The sequence below is a fragment of the Hoplias malabaricus genome, chromosome 2 (genome assembly GCF_029633855.1).
Source record: "Hoplias malabaricus isolate fHopMal1 chromosome 2, fHopMal1.hap1, whole genome shotgun sequence".
NCBI classification, from domain to species: domain Eukaryota; kingdom Metazoa; phylum Chordata; class Actinopteri; order Characiformes; family Erythrinidae; genus Hoplias; species Hoplias malabaricus.
Genome location: NC_089801.1, coordinates 7,608,107 through 7,628,949, shown reverse-complemented (window position 1 = coordinate 7,628,949; position 20,843 = coordinate 7,608,107). Strand labels below are relative to the sequence as shown.

At 42.1% G+C, this 20,843-nt stretch overlaps 1 protein-coding gene across 4 annotated transcripts in view; it reads left to right on the top strand.

The window, feature by feature from the left end:
- The window catches only part of adgrb3 (adhesion G protein-coupled receptor B3), a 224,876-nt gene extending 204,922 nt beyond the window's left edge, over positions 1–19,954 (top strand). For 3 of the 4 annotated variants that reach the window (XM_066662039.1, XM_066662038.1, XM_066662036.1), the window contains 11 exons: positions 685–754; positions 1,123–1,189; positions 3,281–3,366; positions 4,684–4,782; positions 6,950–7,121; positions 8,302–8,397; positions 10,721–10,760; positions 14,435–15,096; positions 15,871–15,906; positions 16,563–16,667; positions 18,717–19,953. In XM_066662039.1, coding sequence (XP_066518136.1) covers positions 685–754; positions 1,123–1,189; positions 3,281–3,366; positions 4,684–4,782; positions 6,950–7,121; positions 8,302–8,397; positions 10,721–10,760; positions 14,435–15,096; positions 15,871–15,906; positions 16,563–16,667; positions 18,717–18,905 — 1,622 coding nt within the window. In that variant the 3' untranslated portion in view covers positions 18,906–19,953. Of the gene's footprint in view, positions 1–684; positions 755–1,122; positions 1,190–3,280; positions 3,367–4,683; positions 4,783–6,949; positions 7,122–8,301; positions 8,398–10,720; positions 10,761–14,434; positions 15,097–15,870; positions 15,907–16,562; positions 16,668–18,716 lie in introns of all 4 variants that reach the window. The other variant, XM_066662037.1, reaches the window with a different exon arrangement.
- The last annotated feature ends 889 nt before the right edge of the window (positions 19,955–20,843 follow it).

Genomic DNA, 20,843 nt, shown 5'->3' with positions numbered 1-20,843 from the left:
GTGACTTATTTCTTGTAAAAGAGACTCAAACGTTTAATTCTACACAAATACAAAATAAGAGAAATGGAAAAAAAAGATGAAACCAAGTATAATCTGAAAGAGTGTGAAATTAAGAACTAACAAACAAAAGTAAACAAAAGTAAATGCCTTGAGAGACAAAGCCATTTAATACAAAATAAACAATAAGAACAACAAACAGAGAACATACACCAGTGGAGAGAAAGCTCATTGGAGATTCAGTTGCTGTAACTGTTCTTTCTTTAGTGTTTTTGAGGAGCTTTTAACGAAACGTTCAGGCCACGTCCCAAATCAATCCCTATTCCCTACAAAGGGAGCTAACATTACAGGTAAGGCATGTTTAAAATAAAATTATGCAACATGGTTATATTTATAGCTACCGTGCCGCAGTCACGCAGCTCCAGGGGCCTGGAGGTTGTGGGTTCGAGTCCTGCTCCGGGTGACTGTCTGTGAGGAGTGTGGTGTGTTCTCCCTGTGTCCGCGTGGGTTTCCTCCCACAGTCCAAAAACACAAGTAGGTAGGTGGATTGGCGACTCGAAAGTGTCCGTAGGGGTGTGTGTGTGTGTGTGTGTGTTGCCCTGTGGATATCTCAAAGATATCGTCACCCAGAATAGAAACTGCTGAGTGTTCTGTGCCTAATCGTCTGTGTCTGTCTCTAATTTAAAGGATTGCCTGCTTTGGTGGTGGCCATCTCAATGGGATTCACGAAAGCAAAAGGATATGGGACGCCCCAATAGTAAGATCTTTTTTTATTATCATTATTTCCTTCTTTCAAAACCAAGAACGTAAAGAATATCCCAGATACGTTTTAACTGGAGTTCTGAGATTGAGAGAGTCCAGATGTAATCCAGTCTTACTTACACACACACTCTCACACACACTTTATCATAGTCCCTGCAGGATAACGAGTTATAAACACTGATTTAAGTTCTCATCAGACTTTTTATTCTCTTGTAAAACTCTCATGTAGAATGGTGGCATATGGCTCCAAGTCCCCAGACACTTGCCAGAGAACCAACTGCGCCTGGCATTGCACCATTAAGTTAATGCTTGATGTTAATTTTTATGGGAATTTGCTGATATTCGGGCTTCCTTTGTGTGCAGCTGTTGGCTGTCTCTGGAGGGAGGTCTGCTGTATGCATTTGTCGGACCTGCTGCTGCAGTCGTGCTCGTAAGTTTGCATTAAAGTTAACACAATAAGATCCTTTCTTGGCATTTCCACTGAATGCAATTATCTGAACAAGGAAAAAAGGCTGATACTAGAGAAGCACACTGCTCTGGTACACACAGACCCAGGCTTTGTAGAGATACATTTCATTCAACAGCATCCCATTTTTAGAAATGCAGGACATGGCCTTTTTGGACTAGTTTACCCAACATCATACACATATCTGTGACTGTTAGATGCCACACACAGCTCCAGGGACCTGGAGGTTGTGGGTTCGATTCCCGCTCCAGGTGACTGTCTGTGAGGAGTTGGTGTGTTCTCCCTGTGTCCGCGTGGGTTTCCTCCCACAGTCCAAAAACACACGTTGGTCGGTGGATTGGCGACTCAAAAGTGTCCGTAGGTGTGAGCGAATGTGTGTGTGTGTGTGTGTGTTGCCCTGTGAAGGACTGGCGCCCCCTCCAGGGTGTATTCCCGCCTTGCGCCCAATGATTCCAGGTAGGCTCTGGACCCACCGCGACCCTGAACTGGATAAGGGTTACAGATAATGAATGAATGAATGAATGAATGAATGTTAGATGCCAGTTAAGAGCATGCAGATGGCTTGATTAGGTCACACATTACACTAATCATGAAAACACATTTAATAAACATGTAGATTCCCATAAGCAATGTGTAACAGCTGGTTTTAGATGAACAGACAACACGATCTGTCTAAACAGCGTTTGCTACCTCATTTAAAATTCACTTTTATCCACTAAGTCCAATTAAAAAACAGCGATTGGAAACTGCTTAAAGAGTCTATTTCTCAATGCCAAAGCCATGGGGTAGATCATAAAATAGCAGTTCTGGTGCACTTTCAAACCAAAGAGCGGAACGTGTCAGAAATGATCCCTCAAAAGGTTTTTAAAGAGCAAATATGACACGCAGAGAAATGTCAGGCAGACCATCATATAAACAAACTTAGAGGTCAAAAAAAGAAGGAGAAAGAAAGCAGAAAGTTAGCTTCAGGCTGGAATATAGAGAGGGTACAGATGTGTCAAATAGGGTGACAATGAAGGACATTCAGCGCCAGTATCAGGCACATCCGTCTGCTCATTCCCCAATGTGAGAAGACTCTACTTTATGGGTCTGAAACACTGCAGCTGACAAGATGCCACACCTCAAAAGAGAACAACAAAAGGAAAAGGGAAATGCACTCAGAACAATGGGCTAGACCACAACGTCACTGAACGTGCTTAAAATAACTTAGCAGAAAGTTCAACCAACTTTTAAGAAGGCCTGGAATACAACTCTATTAATGTATATTAATATTTTCCTAACAAAAACGAATGAAAGCTTTAATAAAGGTTGGGTTGATTGGCTTTGAATAGTAATAAAAATATAATAAAAATTAAATAAAAAAAATATCAAACATATATGTGAGTGTGTGATGTTTTGTGATGGACTAGTGCACTAGCCTGGCACCCCATGATTAGGCTCTGGACCCACCACAACCCTAAAGAGTATGAAGCAGTTACAGAACATTCCTTTAAGGAAGAGCAAAAGTGATATAAAAATTAGAGGCAAAAGAAATTTAAAAATAGAATTCAATAATAAAAACAATTAAATATTACTGTTTAATAAAAGGGCGGCACGGTGGTGCAGCAGGTTAGTGTCGCAGTCACACAGCTCCAGGGGCCTGGAGGTTGTGGGTTCGAATCCCGCTCCGGGTGACTGTCTGTCTGGAGTTGGTGTGTTCTCCTTGTGTCCGTATGGGTTTCCTCCCACGGTCCACGTTGGTAGGTGGATTGGCGACTCAAAAGTGTCCGTAGGTGTGAGTGTGTGTTGCCCTGTGAAGGACTGGCGCCCCCTCCAGGGTGTATTCCCGCCTTGCGCCCAATGATTCCAGGTGGGCTCTGGACCCACCGCGACCCTGAACTGGATAAGTGCTTACAGATAATGAATGAATGAATGTTTAATAAAAGAGCTTATCCACACTCACTGTATTTCATAGTATTCGAGCTTCACAGTTGCATAACACAAAGCTGCCTCACTGATCTATTACGTAATCGTAATGTTCAGGAGTTGAATTCTTGTGACTGTGTGTGTTTACAGGTGAACATGGTGATTGGCATTCTGGTGTTCAACAAGCTGGTTTCCAGAGATGGCATCCTGGACAAGAAGCTGAAGCACAGAGCAGGGTATGATGGTGGAGAGCCGCCAACTGAGCGTGTTACCCACAGCATCTGCTGCAGTCTGCATCGTCTCACACTCACACTTTCATTTGACCCCTCTCCTGCTGTGGCATCGCACATATACACACACATGATCTTATTTCTGTAGATGTTTCTCATACAGCCATACCACATACACACAGACTCTCATCTGAATTCTCCTTCCCTCTGTTGCCTCATGATATGCTCTTATTCCTCTCTCTCTCAAACACACACACACACTCCCCCATCTCTCCTGCTCACACACAAAGACATAGCATGCTTTCATCTTCAAAAAAAAAAAGGGGCTGCAGAGAGAACGTTAATGGCATCAAGACAGCGAGCGTGGCTAGTGTTCCCTCGGAGAGCCACAGTCTGTCTCTTTCTCTTTCTGCAGAATCGGTCCAGCATCCAAACGCTGAGCTTTCCCTTATTGTGCCTGTCTGCTGATCTGCATAATCCGATAAGGCAAACCCTTAACCTTCTATTGCACTGTGTTGCCTGAGGGTAACAAACCCATTTTCCACACTTTACAACGACATGATACATACATGATTATAGCGAATGGAGGATTTGAATAAAGCAAAAATGCCTTTACTTCAACATCCATATCTCCCTCTATCTGCCCCCCTCCCCAATTCTTTAAATGGGCAGGAACCCCACAGAGAAATGTAATATTCCCAGCGCTGCCGTGACACCGATGCGGGGGTGTGATAGTGTGTGTCGTGTTGGTACAAGCAGAACAGACACAGCAGAACGTTGCTACACGTGGTTGAGTGGTGCAGCGGAGAATGCCGGTCCGATCCCTGATGATGCCTCAGCCATTCTAGGCCAGCAGTCCAAGAGAGCACAATTGGCCTCACTCTCTCTGGGTGTGTGGGAGGGCCACACTTCCCCCGTCACACACGCACAGTGCTAGCCAGCACAGACATCTGTTGGCTGACACAGCAGATTTGGACTGTTGGCTTTCTCCTCCAAGCATGTTGAGCTGTCCCATGGCATTGCATTGGCAACAGTTTGAGAAGATTCAGTGACTGGCTTTACTCGTCTCAGAGGAAGCATGGGCTTGCCCTCATCCTCCTGGGTTAGTGGCATTTTGCGTGAACAGGGGAGGACAAGGCAATATGTCCCCGTTGACACACTCCAAAATTACCCTTTAAACATTATTTGTAACAATTTTCCTAATATTTCATTATTTAAAAAAAATTTCAAACATTCATTAAAGGGTTAAATGTAAAGAAACAGTACATTGCAGTGCGTCAACCTTTTCTCTTTTCTCTTGTCGTTTTCTTGGCTGTTCTGCAGGCAGATGAGCGAGCCGCACACAGGATTAACTTTAAAATGTGCCAAATGTGGTGTTGTCTCCACAACCGCTTTATCAGCGACTACAGCCAGCAATGCCATGTAAGTGCCCTGCTGGAGCCTCGGAGAATCAATACGATTATACCGCATGTGAGCGTGTGTATGCCGGTGTGTCTTAAGTGTGTGTGTGTGTGTGTGTTTGTGTCCTTTCTCTCGCCTCGGGCAAAGAGATTAGTGGAGGTGTGAAGAGAACAGCTGGCTGTTGAACATACACTCACTCAGTTTGAAGTGCACCGCCGCTCAAATTGGAGAAATGGAGATAAATGTTTTATGTCTTTAAAAGCCACATGTTAGGAGTGAGGTTCCCTGCGCGACGGGGCATATGGTGCAGTGTAGGCTCAGCCTGCTCGCGCATTCCTCTGGATACTGATATGGAACATGAAACTTTGATTCCCAACCCTGTACCAGTACCATATACAGTACCAGTCAAAAGTTTGGACGCTTTTTCTCGTTAGTCATTGGTGGGATAGGGCTATTCAAGGTATAGAACTGTGTACCGACCTCTACACCACCCAAGTTAAGGCCTCAAAACACATGGTGGCGAGCTGTTCAATGAAAACCATTCCAGGTGACGGCCTCGTGAAGCTGACTGAGAGAACGCAGAGTGTGCGCAAAGCTGTCGTCAAAGCAAAAGGGGGCTACTTTAAAGAATCTAAACACATTTCTACACATTTTGTTTGCTACATAATTCCATATGTGTTTCTTCATAGTTTTAAAGGCTAAGAACCACTTAATGGACCTCCATGAATATTTCACATTATTTTAGTTACTGACATATATAAGTATGAATTAAAATGAAAATAGCAGCTTAATTTGCTTTAAAACTGACAATTTTATTAAATTGACGGAAAAACCCGAGCTCGCTACAGAAATTCTTGAACGCAACCGTGACGTCACTGGTGGACAACAGCTGAACAACGCCGCGGTAAAACACCGTTATGACTGACTGTTATGACAGTATCTAGCTAAATAACCAACATTATTCATGACAATAGCCTAGCAATAAGCTAAACTCAAATTTAGAGGTACCGTTATTCTTGTAAATGTGATCGAAATTGAACTCGAATTCATCCGACACTATAAACCTCCGTAATGCAGCTACGTAGCCGAGTATAATCTGAGACACCGAGTTTAGCGAGTCAAGCTAACGTTAACTAACACCAACTAAAACAGGCGAAGTGAGTGTCCTTACCCTGTTTACCTCCATGTTACAGAGGCTCTTGAACACCTTTCGTTGGTGTCCTTACATGCCCATATTGTTGGAAAAGCGCCAGTGAAATGAGCTACAGATAACGGAGTGAGCGGATGGTCCTTTCCAAAGTGCCCGTTTAAAGTTGACAAATTTAGTCCATTTTCTGGATATTTTGGGATCTTTGGGCCATTTGTTCACAGATGTCCCACTGTACATTGAATGATTGCAGCCAAAAACAACACACCTTTTCGTCATTTTGCATTAAATTAAGTGCAACTTCTAGAGTTGTTGTCCACCATCTACGTCACAGGCAAGACGCCTATTAGAGTTTCCCAACACCGTTGGGGGTGGGGGGGGAACAACGGTCTTTTAAACCTTATTCCTTGAATTAGTAAGAAATAACATGTTTTCTGACTATCAATAAACACAAGTTAGGAACTCAAATTCCACTGTATTTATTTGGTTGACACTTTCATAGAGCTGGTGCTTAGCCTTTAATGTCTTCTGTATTAATGAACAATGTAGAGAAAAAAACAAAAAACAAAGGAAAACCATTGAATGAGAAAATGTCCAAACTTTTGACTGGTACTGTACATTCACAATATGTGGAAAATGGCCCAAAACAAAGGAAACCCTCCCTGAGTGGGTGTGTCCAAATATTTGACTGTATTTATTAATCCTAGTGGTGAAGACCCGTATAAGAGTCTTCTATAAAATGGGAAAAAAGCATACAACTGTCTTATCTTGATATTTTGGCTGGGACATATTCCCTTTTGTTATAGAACTGTGTATAGTTCATGCAGAGGTTCTTTAAGAGGTTGTTAGCACATAGCAGATACGATAGTGTTCTCCAGGTGCAGTGTTGATACGTGGAACTGCTGTTCTAATGCCTCTATTCCGGATGTGAACTGTATTATGTTGAACGTTAACACTGTGTAAAAATGGAGACATCCCTTGTCTTTCATCTTTGTGTTTCACTATGTTCCTTTTTTCATCTGTGCTCCACATCCCTCTCAGGGCCTCCCTTTGGAGTTCTTGTGTGGTTCTGCCACTACTGGCGCTCACCTGGATGTCAGCTGTTCTGGCCATGACGGACAAGCGCTCCACTCTGTTCCAGATCCTATTCGCTGTCTTTGATTCCCTTCAAGGCTTCGTCATAGTCATGGTTCACTGTATCCTCCGCAGAGAGGTAGGCCCACATCCTCTCTCTCTCACTCGCTCTCTTTCTTCTCCTTACCTAGTGATTGACCCTTCTTTTCAGTGCCCTTGCCCCATTTAAGCACACTTATCCCCTCTAATCCTTCTCAGCCCCCTTGACAGACTCCTGCTCTCTGCTGCCTGTGGCCTGTGTCTTTACTGCCCTCCTGCCTTTACTCCTGAGTGATTTGTAATCTGGCAGAGCCCACGGCCAACCCCCAAAATTAATCCTTGCCAATCTTCTGACACTTGCAGTATCACAAAGCATTTGTTTTGTTTTGCCAGGCGGCCCCCTCCTGGCCGAGGTGAACTCTAATCACTAAGAGGTGTAAGAGAGAACAGTGGCTTAGGTGCACACTTTTCTTGCAGGAAACACAGGACAGTATGCCACTGCATGATCATATAAAGCAGACCACACTCGCATTTCTCTTACCTCCATTAATAAAGAAGAGTTCTACCAAAATGTCCCCAAATACAGCTCTTTTACGTATTGTTTTAAGTTCCCAAAAATTTTCATTCTCGTTCTCATTGAGGTTAAAAAGCTGATGGTTTGTGTGGTGGTTTTCATAAAAGTCTTATGTGACAGTGATGCACTGATCCAATATGTGGCTTTGTAAATGACACCAATATTTATCCTTTAGCTTAAAATGGACAGTGCTTTTCAGGCCCTAATGATGTATTTTAGTTCATCTGAAACATTTAACTAAAGCAGATTGGCTGTGTTTTAGTGTCCTCTATGTAAAATCACGTGGCAGGTTAAGATTCCAGTACATTCTACTATTATTTATTTCATTAAAAAATAAATCAATTTAAAAAAATTAAAAATAGCACAATAATCCCAACAACAAAAGAACCAATTAAAGTCAAACTACTGCAGAAAGCACTGTTAGCGACGTTAGCTGCTAAAATAATAAAACCAGCAATTTATTTCTGGCCAAAACACAGTGTTGTTTGAAATATACTTGAATTATTATTCAGAAATCTAGTCCTGGGTTTATTCCGAGAACCAAAATACGAATATAAAAACGTAATTATTCTTGATTAGCTTGTATATTATTTGCCAATAACCCTGAATTCCAAAATCTGATTTAGTATCAGGAAAGAAAAGTGGGATGCCATTGTGGCCTTCCTAGAAATAATGGGGAAAAAATAAATAAATCTTAATCTTATAGGTTCAAGATGCCTTCAGATGTCGACTGCGAAACTGTCAAGACCCCATCAGTGCTGACGCAACTGGCACCTTCCCCAATGGCCATGCCCAGATTATGGTGAGTAACTCCCAAACCAAACCATGGTGAAATAAGGAAAAGAGCGCCAAACATATGCCTGAGTGGTGGTTATTTGCCAGTACTATACCGCTGTGAGGAGGAAATTCTGCTCTGAACGGCTGTGGTAGTTACAAGAGGTAGTTACGCATTCTGAATTGCACTCTGTAAACCCTAGACGTAATTTAGGAAAGCTTAATAATGCATACTCTATTATTAATGATCTTGCATACTTCCCTCCCAGTGCCTTGACCTGCGTTTAACACGACCTTCCTAATGCAATTCATCATGTTTACTATTTAATGCTGTACGGTTGCTTTTAGGATGAGGCATTGCTGGAGCAGGGTTCATCATTATGCAAACAACCCCTTGGTTAAACTGTAATTACAAGCTATGGAGTAGCCCCTCACCTACCAAATGACATCAATTCTTCATGTATTTTTCCCCTCCTCCCTTCTTTAAGCCTGAGCCATGTCTCTGCCCTGCTTTGATTAGCTGGATTTATCCCATTTTTCTGCCAGTGTTTTTCATCTTTCACCTCTTGAACTTGCTTTGAGGTGGCATAGTTCTTTCAAACAGCTCTGGAGAAATGGGTTCTTACTCAATTGATCTAGAGCTGTGTCATTGGCTGATAACAGCCACGTTTTTCCATGTTGTGATTTACTTCAGAACCATTTGATGAGTCATGTTTCACTATAAAGGGGTTTCCAGGGTGCAGAGGGTCTTCAATCCATCTGCATTACTAACTGACTGCTGTTGCTGGATTACTTCAAAGGAAGTATTATTAAAAAAAAAGTGTTCCAAAACGTTATTTGCATGGATGTAAAGTACTAGGAAAAAACTACATTAAGAGTACCATTCTGTAAAACTGCCGTAATTTAATGTATCCCATGTATTAACTGTCTATAACATACAGGGGTTAGACAATGAAACTGAAACACCTGTCATTGTAGTGTGGGAGGGTTCATGGCTAAATTGGAGCAGCCTGGTGGCCAATCTACATTAACTGCACATTGCACCAGTAAGACCATGTGCATCCAATGGTTCAAACATTGTGTCCTGAAGGCGGTGCCGTGTATCAGGACGACAACGCACCAATACACACAGCAAGACTGGTGAAAGACTGGTTTGATGAACATGAAAGTGAAGTTGAACATCTCCCATGGCCTGCACAGTCACCAGATCTAAATATTATTGAGCCACTTTGGGGTGTTTTGGAGGAGCGAGTCAGGAAACGTTTTCCTCCACCAGCATCACGTAGAGACCTGGCCACTATCCTGCAAGAAGAATGGCTTAAAATCCCTCTGACCACTGTGCAGGACTTGTATATGTCATTCCCAAGACGAATTGGCGCTGTATCGGCCCCAAAAGGAGGCCCTACACCATACTAATAAATTATTGTGGTCTAAAACCAGGTGTTTCACTTTCATTGTCCAACCCCTGTATGTTCCAAGTTTAAAACTCTAGGTAACTATTAAGAAACACATAAATTGACAAGTTCTAATTATTACTTTAATAAAGGACGTGTAAATATAACTGTGATTATGTGATATAACAAGGGAGCAAGGAGAAACATGCACAAAAAATACAGCGAAATAGCTGTCATTTGTTTTCTACCAGCCACTGTTCATAAGGCCACATGACCCCTACATAAGACTCACACGTATAAACCCTCATTACAACCTCATAAATGGTTTCCTTCACCAGTTTTGATGTTGATATTGACATCGAAATCAATGTACACTTATTTTTGTCTCAGATCTGTCTGATTAATGACAGTATATATATTTATAATCTCAGTATATGTCACAGTGGAGTAATGCTGAAAACACAACTTGCCTCGTCCTGGAGTAAAAGATATCCAGTGGTTTGTGTGTTTTATTTGGACTTTAATAATACGGCATCAATGTGATTTACACTAAGCTACAACTGCAGTTGTTATAAAGTGTTGCACCTAATCTTTAATAGAAAGTGTTGTTTGAAGAGGCATTAACATCACAGTATTTAACTTTGAGGGACTGTTAAAAAATTATTAATTAATAAATAAATAATAAAAGCTCAGCTCTCTCATTTTCAATGCTGTAAAATATGAAAACGTACAATGTACATTTGCAAACCTTTTAATTTCACACAAAGATAGAGTTTACCAAACCATCCAAGTTCTTTAAATGGCATCACTCCAAATAATCCTGTCTGGCGCATCGAGACATGTTTATGATTCAGAAATAACGCAATCCTCATTTCTCCTATTGACGATGGTGAACTACATTAAGCTTTTACATCTACAAATAGCTCTGTTTTCTCTGCTCCCACTTTCTCCACACAGACGGACTTTGAAAAAGACGTGGACATTGCCTGTCGATCAGGTAAGGAACAGATGGTTGGCTATTAATGAGATTCTAATTACCCTGTCCCTCATGGGCCAAAAACAGGCTGGAAGCATGAAAAATAAGACCCGCTTTACACTTCAGATGAAAAAATAAATAAATAAATAAAACATCCCGGAGTGACTGGCTTGCTAATCATAAAGCATCGATTCCCTTTGGAAAGTGGGTCTGTTTTAGAAGGAGTGTTCTGTCAAAAGCTGATGTCACTCCATGGTATGATTAGTCATATTTATTTTATTGCATCTCTACATTCCCTTTGATCTTCAGCAAACCTGGTTACTGTGAAAAAGGGGGGGAAACAAATTGTATTCCTGCATCACCTCTGCAGTGCACACCCCTAATTGTCTCCCTGAAGAGCAATCACCAAAGCTCATTTAAAATAAATTGTGATTTCAAGGTGCAGACAGATGGATGAAGCATACTTCATTCAGTTCTCCATCATAAGGATCCAGTCAAGACATTGTTCCGAAAAAAAGCATAAAAGCGTCTTAGATGTTAAAATACCTTTTAATCATCTGCATTCGTGTTTGTCTTTTTTTAACCTTGCATGGCAAAAAAAAACCAAACAAACCCTGAGCATCATGAAGTTTAACAGCAGTTAGCAGTGAAGCTGAAGAAAATGGCAAGAAAATCTAGACACTATTGCACTCCTTATCAAATCCAACCAAAGAAAACAACAGCACTCAGCCACTGAGAGATTAGATTAGTCCTTGTGTTGAGGTCACTTCTTTGTGATGCTAACAATGCGATGTAGGGACTACATGCTACAGTAATGTAGTGGAGTCTGCCGTTTCATATTCATAGTCAGAGCTCTCAAAAGCCTGGATAGGTGTAGAAGAACATAATGAAAATACCATAGACTCATTATGAGATTCCCACTATAACTGCTTCATCAAATAAGCTAAAATTTATCATTTCGCAGCATACCGCAGACATTAATTAAAAGGCTTAAACCTTCTAAATATTCTAACCAACATATTAATGACTTAAAATTATACTCTACCGTGTGATATTGTTTTAAACTTAATTGTGTTTTTGATGGCAAAATTACATAAAGCTTAGATAAATCTTTTAAAACATTATTTATCGTTGACTGTTGCACTGTATTATGCTTTTTGTTTCAATAAGGAAGCTTACAGAAGGGTATTTGTGGGAAAATATGGAATGAATAGCTATTACATGCAGGACTTACCAAGAATTTTTAAAATAATGAAGCTCCTCCCACCCCTCCACGTCTTACCTGCTGATGCAAGGTTTATGACATCACAAAGTGTAGCTATCTGAATCTACTCTTTTGAGCCGGTGTTTGAGGCACTGCAGTTTCAAAACCGAAATGCTCAGACATGGCGTTGACAGTTTATTTGGCTCATGAACGGTCTCCTAACACAAACACCAACAAACACCCCCCCACACACACACACAAGCTCTAATTTCATAATCAATACCAATCAATAATCAATCAGTAAAATGTAATGTTACATATTTCAGTGCCAAACCATTTCCAGACCTCTCTTTGTGGCATGTTATGGTCAATGTAGGCTTCATTTTCTAAATTCAGTAGGGACATTTCTGGAATAATTCAAACATGTTACACTTGAAGGTAACCACTTTGGATTTTAATACGTTTATAGATTATTAATAGTTTAAAGAGTAAGTGAGAGAATGGTAACAGGTGACTTAGACATTTTCTACACCATTAGATGATGTACAAAATATACAAAAGAAAAAAAATAGAAAAATCACATTTGATCTGTCAGTATTCTATTTCTTCTGCCTGATTTCAGGTTTTAGATTTTGAGAAGGTTGTTTTCGCTTGGCTCCTTTATTCTCAGCTTATTTCACGATTGCCCCTCATTCCAATACAATCAGATTAACTTCATAAAACTGGACAAAGAAGAAAGAGTACAAAACCTTTTCTTTCGCTTTGAAAGTGTTTTGGGCGGCAGCTGAGGAGCAGAATGATGAGTCATACCTTAAAAGAGGCCTGACCCCTGTGCTGTAAAAATACAGCTAATAATCGCTCTAATATCCAGGAGAACTGTTCAGAGGTCAGTGCATGACACTTTGACATAATCTGACTCAATTCAGCTCGCCACAAATTCAAGGTGGCCGTGTTCATGCTTGGAGGCTGTTTTTCAAGACAGGGTTCTCATCCACTTGTCCCCTTTTTGTACAACACAGTGGTTGGGTTTTGAAACAAAAGCAGCGGGGGAGTTTTACCTACTGCTCTGCCCTTCTGTTCTCCTTGGCCAACGTTTGTGAACAGCAGCCTTAATTCCCTGTGGATTTGGGGAAAGTGAAGATTAAAATGCCCCCAAAACACCTCCACAGTGCACTGCCGTGGAGCACAGCTCGTTCTCCCTGAACAGAGGATAGGTCTGACATTCCAGCTAGATGGGCGCTGCTTATGTGTCTGGGGGTCTCCAAGGTGAGTGGAGCACTTCACTCTAAATCAGGACGTGACTCCTCTCCCCGCAGGTGTTTTGAGCCTGGCTCGTGGAGATTTGAGAAGTGCTCTTTCTCCTTGTTTTTTCTGCAATCTGAATAATTCTTGACTTGTCTGGAGAACAACTCTAGTACTAAAATAAGACTTTACAGGAAGTCAACTCCAAATGTCAGTGCTGCAAATAATAAAAAAAGAAAAGAAAAAAACTTTACTCTTCTCAGATGGCTATAGATAGGTGTGGGAATATTCTTATGAGGATTTGATGGCAACCACATCGTTCTGCAAGTCACTTCAACTCATCCTGGTACTCGGTGGTGCTCCATCTCATTAGAGAATGCAGTTCCACTACTCGCCATCCTAATGCCGAGGGGCTTTATACTGACCAATCAAAAGTGACCACCTCAATTCCTCCAACCAATGCCAGCAAAAGGCACGGTGTGGTTTCTGGAATGTTTTCAATAATGGCAAAACGGCTCATTTGAGGTGTGTTTACAGAATCAACCCCTACCCCCTACCCCTTCAATAGGGCAAATTTGGTACCTGGAACTGGGTACAGTTTTTAGTTCCCGCTCACTCGTAGCTCGAAGGAACACCAACCAGGTGCCAAGTGAGTAGAGTAGGTACCATGCAGTGGAAAAGCATTCCATTAGAGTGAACTACTAGGCCCTAATATCTTAAACTTCATAGTTGTTGCAGTAGTAATCTAGGCAAAGCACCCTCCAATTTAAAGATACTAGGGCATATCAGAAGCGGAGGTGGTCAACTACAAGTTTGCAGCATGTTTTCAGGCCTTGAATTTGTGATGAGCTTGTTACACAGTGAATATATAACAGCATTACACTGCCACAAAGGGTCTATTATATGCTTCATGTTCCACAGATGTATTCAGCCATCCTTCTTTATCATTAGTTTTAATAAATCAACGATGCAGCCAAGGTTCAAGGGATGAATTCTTGAGAAATTGAGATAAGTCTTGAGATATCATGAATAGCTTTTCATCACATTTATGTCATAAAGGAGTCGCTCTTCTTCAGCTTACAACCACTGGTAGGGTTTGGATTGACGAAGGTTTAGAAGCTTTGACAACTTTGCTGTCTCTCGCAATGAGAAATATAAAGAAAAGCTCAAGTAAACACAGCTTTAGGGACTAGATAAATCATTTTTGTTGTCTGCCAGTAAGAACTGACCCCAACTTTTGTTACCATAGCCCTCCACAAGGACATGGGCTCGTGCCGGGCTGCCACCATCACGGGCACGCTGTCCCGCATCTCGCTCAACGATGAGGAGGAGGAGAAAGGTCCGGAGGGCCTCAATTACTCAACGTTGCCTGGCAACATCATCTCCAAGGTGATCATCCAGCAGCCCTCGGCTCTGCACATGCCCATGGACCTGGGGGAGCAGTGCCTAGGCGACCCTGCTGGGGATATGCGCCGGACCGTGTACCTGTGTACGGACGACAGCATGCGGCAGAGCGAGCAGGAGTTGAGCGGTCACTCTCAGCAGCAGGGCCCCATGGAGACAGACTACATCGTCATGCCCCGGGCCTCTGCTGCAACAGGAATGGGGGGCTCGGGAGGCGTGCCCACCCTGCTGAAGGACGACAGCAAGATGAACATCACCATGGACACCCTGCCCCATGAGCGACTCATGCACTACAAGGTCAGCCCAGAGTTCAACATCAGTCCCTCAGGCATGGAGCACATGGGGGTTGGCCTGGAGCAGTCGTACCCCGGAGGAGCCCCTGAGCACATGCAGAACTTACCCTTCGAGCCCCGCACGGCTGTCAAGAACTTCCTGGCTGAGATGGAAGAGAGTGGAGGGCTGTCCCGCAGCGAGACCGGCTCCACTACCTCCATGAGTTCTTTAGAGGTGAGCGTAGACAGTTCTAACACGTGCCGTGTATAACTCAACATTTTGTTCACCCAAGACACAGTTTGAGGCACCCATTTATTTTTGGATGGTCATCTGCTAGCGTAGGTCCATAAATGTCCAGACGATGAAGAATATCAGAAATATACATAGTGCAAATCTACCATTACACTAGGACCATCTCACAAACACTTCGTAGTTCCACAATTACAGACTGTAGTCCATCTCTTGCTCTGTGTACTTTGTTTGCCACCCTGTTCTGCCATAGTCAGTACCCCCTCAGAACTGGTATCACCCAAACCATACCTGCTCTGTGGGGGTCCCGTCCATTGAAGAACAGTGGGGACGGGCGGATAAAGTATGCAGAGCAACAGATGGACTACAGTGTGTAATTGTAGAACTACAAAGTGCTCCTGTACAATCAGTAAAGCTGAGAGAATGGACAGTGAGTAAAAACAAGGAGGCGGACATACGGTTATGGTTGATCCACATTTTATTGCACTGTAAATATACAGTCGTCAGCCATAACATTATAACCACGTCCTTATTTCTACATTCACTGTCCATTCCCTGAATATACCGCAGTGTTGCACAGTGTCCGGGTTAGAACAGTCTTATCGCTGTTAGATTCACTGACGATATTTCCCCATGAATTTCACACAAATTTGGACCGTGCAAAGATGCAGTTAGTTTTAAGGGCAGTGAAGTACCATCAATCTATAAATGAAATCTTTTCCAATCTAAGACATGTTTGTTCTGTCTTTGCTTACACAGAGGAGAAAGTCCCGGTACCAGGACCTGGACTTTGAGGTATGTTAACTCTCCTCCATTGGTGAAATGCATGCCTCAGGCTTTTGTTACATCAGTGAGAGGGGCCATTTGTTGCTTTTGTGTTTTACCTTTTAATTTACAACTACTTTGTGTAGCACTTAAGCTTATTGGAGCAGCATGGTCCTGACACAACTGCGATTTATTGGAGCACTCTGCAGTTAGGGTAAAAGCAGTGCTGTCAGCTGCCACACAGAGTAGCAACTCCCATTCCCATTTTACCCCCCTTACATTCACAGATCTCAAGCTGAAAATCAAAAACTACTTTTTATTATTATTATTTATTATTAGTTTTTAAAATAGCTTAAGGCCACCTAGTTTCGGCCTTGGAACCAAAAATTGTAGAGAAACGAATGAAGATGAAAAGTCAAGTGCTACTGCAAACCCCCTTTTGGTTCATACAGTTCCTCCAGTGCCATTTATCATAACTTTTTCATAGCACTTAGCTGACGAATTGAGGGTTTCTTCTATTTAAAGCCTCTGAAAGCGACATTATCGCCGGGAGTCTTTTCATTCAATGTGAAAATAAATGCTTTTTTTCAAAATGGGCAGGAGGCAGTTTGTCCTGATGCAAACACTATGGTTATCAGCTTGATTGAACTTCAACCCCCTCCCCCCCCACTCCCTTGCCATTGCAGAAAGTCATGCACACCAGGAAAAGACACATGGAGCTGTTCCAGGAACTGAATCAGAAATTTCAAACCCTGGACCGATTTCGAGACATACCAAATATGGGCAGCATGGTGAGTAAGAGTGATTGGACGATGTGGGGGAGGAGGTGGGATGTGCTGGCCAATTACGAAGCCTGGTGGTGGGGGGGGGGGTGTCACGAGAGGGGCCATATTTAGACATCCGCTTTCACAGTGCCGCCATCCTTAGCGTCAGGAAGTGAGTGACTGAAGGAATTAATGGATGCCAAGCCAATGCATTCATGTGGAAAAATAGCCTGTGTCCGGCGTGCCTGCCAACCTCTAGGGGTGGAGTAGAAGCAGTGTCGGGGGTGGAGGTGAGGGGGGGGTTGGGCGAACGAGAGAAATGCGAATGAGAAAGAGTGCCACAGTCCCAGTGATCAATGTTCATACCCATTCACTAGGCCTGTAACATGCTTATTATTTCTTTCTCCATTGGCTAATCACCGCTTGGCCGACGCACGATAAAAGATCACTTGATTTGCTCGCGTTCAGTTTTCCCAAAGGTCCACTGTTGCTTTGTGTAGCACACAGCCCCAATTAGCGGTAATTGCGCAGCCAGCCTGATTGTTTGATTGAAGCAGCTAAAGGTCCACTTCTGCTGTGATTGTAGTCAGATTTCACCTGGTTATTAAGGAAGTTATTCTGCATTATATCAACCATCGTTTCTGATTGCGACTACATTAAAAAGCCAGAGCATTAACCATTAGGTAATAGTCCCTAAAGGACCCACAACAATGAAAGTGGATCCCTGTAAAACAGAGTACTGTGCACCAGCTTCCATTTCTTTATTTTCCAATCACATTGTACAAGTAATATTTCACAAACATCAGAATTTTGGTGTGTTCTCCCAGTATCTGTATGGGTTTCCTCCGGGTGCTTGGTTTCATACCGCAGTCCAAAAACACGTTAGTAGGTAGATTGACTATGCAGCCACAGTGATGGCCTGTGATGCCCTCTCCAGGGTGTGTCTGTGCCTTGACTCGGGGTAGGCTCCTAACCCACCACTACAACGTTCAGGATGAAGCCTTTACAGAAGATGAATGCTGATCTCTGACAATCGTACACTACTGTAGATGGTTACTGATATACATCTCTCAAAGTGGGATATTACAGGAGAAAGGAAAGTGTTAAGGAAACTGAAACAAGTGTAAATTACCTAGATTCTGGGTTTCATTTCATATATCGTAAAGCAGTTTTTATAATGTAGTAAGGACATGTGTGTGTGGGGCTGGCTTTTTTTACGTAGTCAGTGACAGTGTGTCCCTTTAGCCATGTATAATCCCTTTTCACTCACATTTCAGTCAGCCCTGCAGCACAATGTCATTCGCTGCTTGTTGCTAAGTAACCACCGGAAGGACATTCATACTGAAAACAATATGCGTGCCTCCTCACTCCGCTCCTCAAAGACGTGACTGCAGAAAAGGGTGTAGAATCTTTTTTTACCACCATCCTAGTGCCATTCATTCGGGACAGATTCCTAGAAATGCTAACTTTGGGAACCACAGAGAGTGGGTGGGTTCGTTGATTGTAAAGGTCCATGGATTAGTTTCCATACTGAAGCCTAATATTGTGAACTGGGTTAGAATCTATTCAGGCTTGTTCCTGGCTGCTGAGAAGAGAATAATGTATTCTGACTAATGTGCGATAACTAAGGCTTTCGTATTCACTCAGCTAAATTAGTCAGTGCCAGGAAACCACAGGATTCATATTTAAACATCCATCATTCAGAGTCAGATTTCTTTACACTGGTGGAAGGGAGGGTCACGATGCGTAACGTTCAAATACAGCCATTATATACTGTCCAGTGAACCTACATGTGTCTTCACAAGTTCTTCTATGCACCGTTGTTAAGACGGTTTTCTTTTCAAAGCCCTGCATGCACCGCCCTGCCCATGAATGTGTTTAATATGTTTGGACCCAATCCTGAATTCCTGAACTATTACAAAACAGTGTTTTCCTGAGGTCATAGTGTGTTAGAGCTTGTTAATGTTCAGACTGCACTACAAATGGCCTGGTCTACAGTGTGGGATATTTAAATGGGACAAGCATGATCGCGCCCTCTCTGACACAGCCTGGTCTTGTCCTCTTTTTGTCACGTAGGATAAGGCGATGCCCAACAAAAACCCGTGGGAGAGCTACAATCCGGCCTGCGAGTACCAGAACTACGCCACAATGAATGTACTGGAGTCAGACACTAAGGACTCTCTGGAGATGACTCCTGCTGAGTGGGAAAAGTGTGTCAACCTCCCGTTAGATGTCCAAGAAGGAGACTTCCAAACGGAGGTGTAAAATCAGAGCAGAAGGAAGAGGAAGAGGAGGAGTTTGTAACTGGGATGCAAACGAAGGAGGACATATTTTGCACTGAACTATAAATAAAAGTGGAAAACTTTTCATGCAGCCTTGGCAAGACATATCTGGATCCTAGGAGTATGGCAGGGACATAATGTGCCAATAAGATTAAAAAATAAAAAAAAAATACCAACAAATTAAAAAAAAATCAACAAAAAACATGACCGAAGGAGGAGAGAAATGACTAAAAAGACAAAAAAAACATCAGTGTTTCTTTTTTTTTTTGTTTTTTTTTTGTATTCTCACTAGTGTACTTAGTGGGGGCCAGCCTGGTGTACAATATAACCATCATGTGTTTCAAACGTATCCGTCGGAGAGAAATTGGGTCTACAAAAAGGTACGACTATCAAGATGCCACCTTCTAAAGTAGGAAAACATGGAAAAAATTAGCGCAGCACTACGCTACGTCGACCCACAACAAAGCTTCGATGGGCTCAGTTTTTTTAGTTCAGTGGTTGACTGAGTCCAGGAGCACAATGTACATACTTATGCAGGTTTTTAAAAAGTTTATAACAAAGTCAGTTTGGCCATTACTACACTTTTTACTTTATAATATGATACAAAAAATATATTGAGAGAGGCAAAGAGGATTTTTTCTGTCATTTAAAAAAACAAAAAACAAACAAAAAACAAACAAACAAATGAATGTTTGTCAAGCTACATTCTTCATTGCTTTAAATGCAATAAAGGTAATACTCACTTTTATATGAATAATATATTTCACAACTTTAATACTGCAGAATCGGCTTGAAGGCACTCGGCAAGCTCTCTCATCTGCAGCCCTGTATAAAATATTTAAAAATCAAAAATGTTGTATGGTGTAAATAAAACTTTTGTCTACATATGTTTTACTTGTGCCAAGTTTATTTTACTGAGAAAAGAGAGAAAAATGCCAACCCTAATGACAGTTCTAGCGAAAAATGTTAACATTTGAAAAAGGAATGTAAATAAAAGAGGAAATATGTTCGTACTGCTTCAGAGGACGTGTCAACTCTGTCCTGTACTGTACTGCACCGCACTGTGAGACGCAGAGAATGATGTGTTTAGCGTCAGGACTGTGTTCATGTTCCTTTTTCAGCGCTGCACACTTGGCTTCGCGTGGACGGAGACGGAGATCACTATCGCTCAGGAAGAAAACAGCAGAGAGGGACGGGGAGCTTAATGGGCACTCGTAATGTCTTTATTAGGCCAGTAGCTGATCATTTACTAGCTGTTCCTCACTACTTTATCAGCAATAAATGCTATAATTAAGCATTTTCTAAATTATTTTTTTCCCAGCACTGGTCCATGTGCTTGTTTTACCTCCAACGATGCATCACTAGTCAGCTCTGAATACACTCTGAGCCTCTACTCTAAAGTGTGCTACTATATGACGTATACCAAGAACACTTGCGTAACCACGGTTACACAGTAACTTATCTCTGTAGACACACTGTAATCACTGAATTCGGCCATAGAAGTGGTACAGATTCACAGGAAGCATGAAACAAACTGACCAACTGGAGATGTACCATACCATACCATGATGGAGCACCGTCTGGTAACTGGTTTGAGTTGGTGTGGCGTTTGTGATCCAGAGCTCCAACATCTGTACCTGCCTTCACTAATCCCCCTTGAGGCTAAATGTCATCAAACCTCACAGCAATGTTACAACACTAACCCAACACAAGTACTTCACTTCACACCAATATCCCAACATCCAGTGGAAAGATGTCCCTAGGATCAGAAGCCTTTATGCTGCAGAGAGAGACAAGCGTCATGTTAATGCCATTTATTTTCTTATGAATTGGCTATAAATTGACTTCTATTTTTTATTATTAAATCTAAATACAGAAACAAATGAACAATATACAGATAGTGGGTTTTTTTCTAAACTTT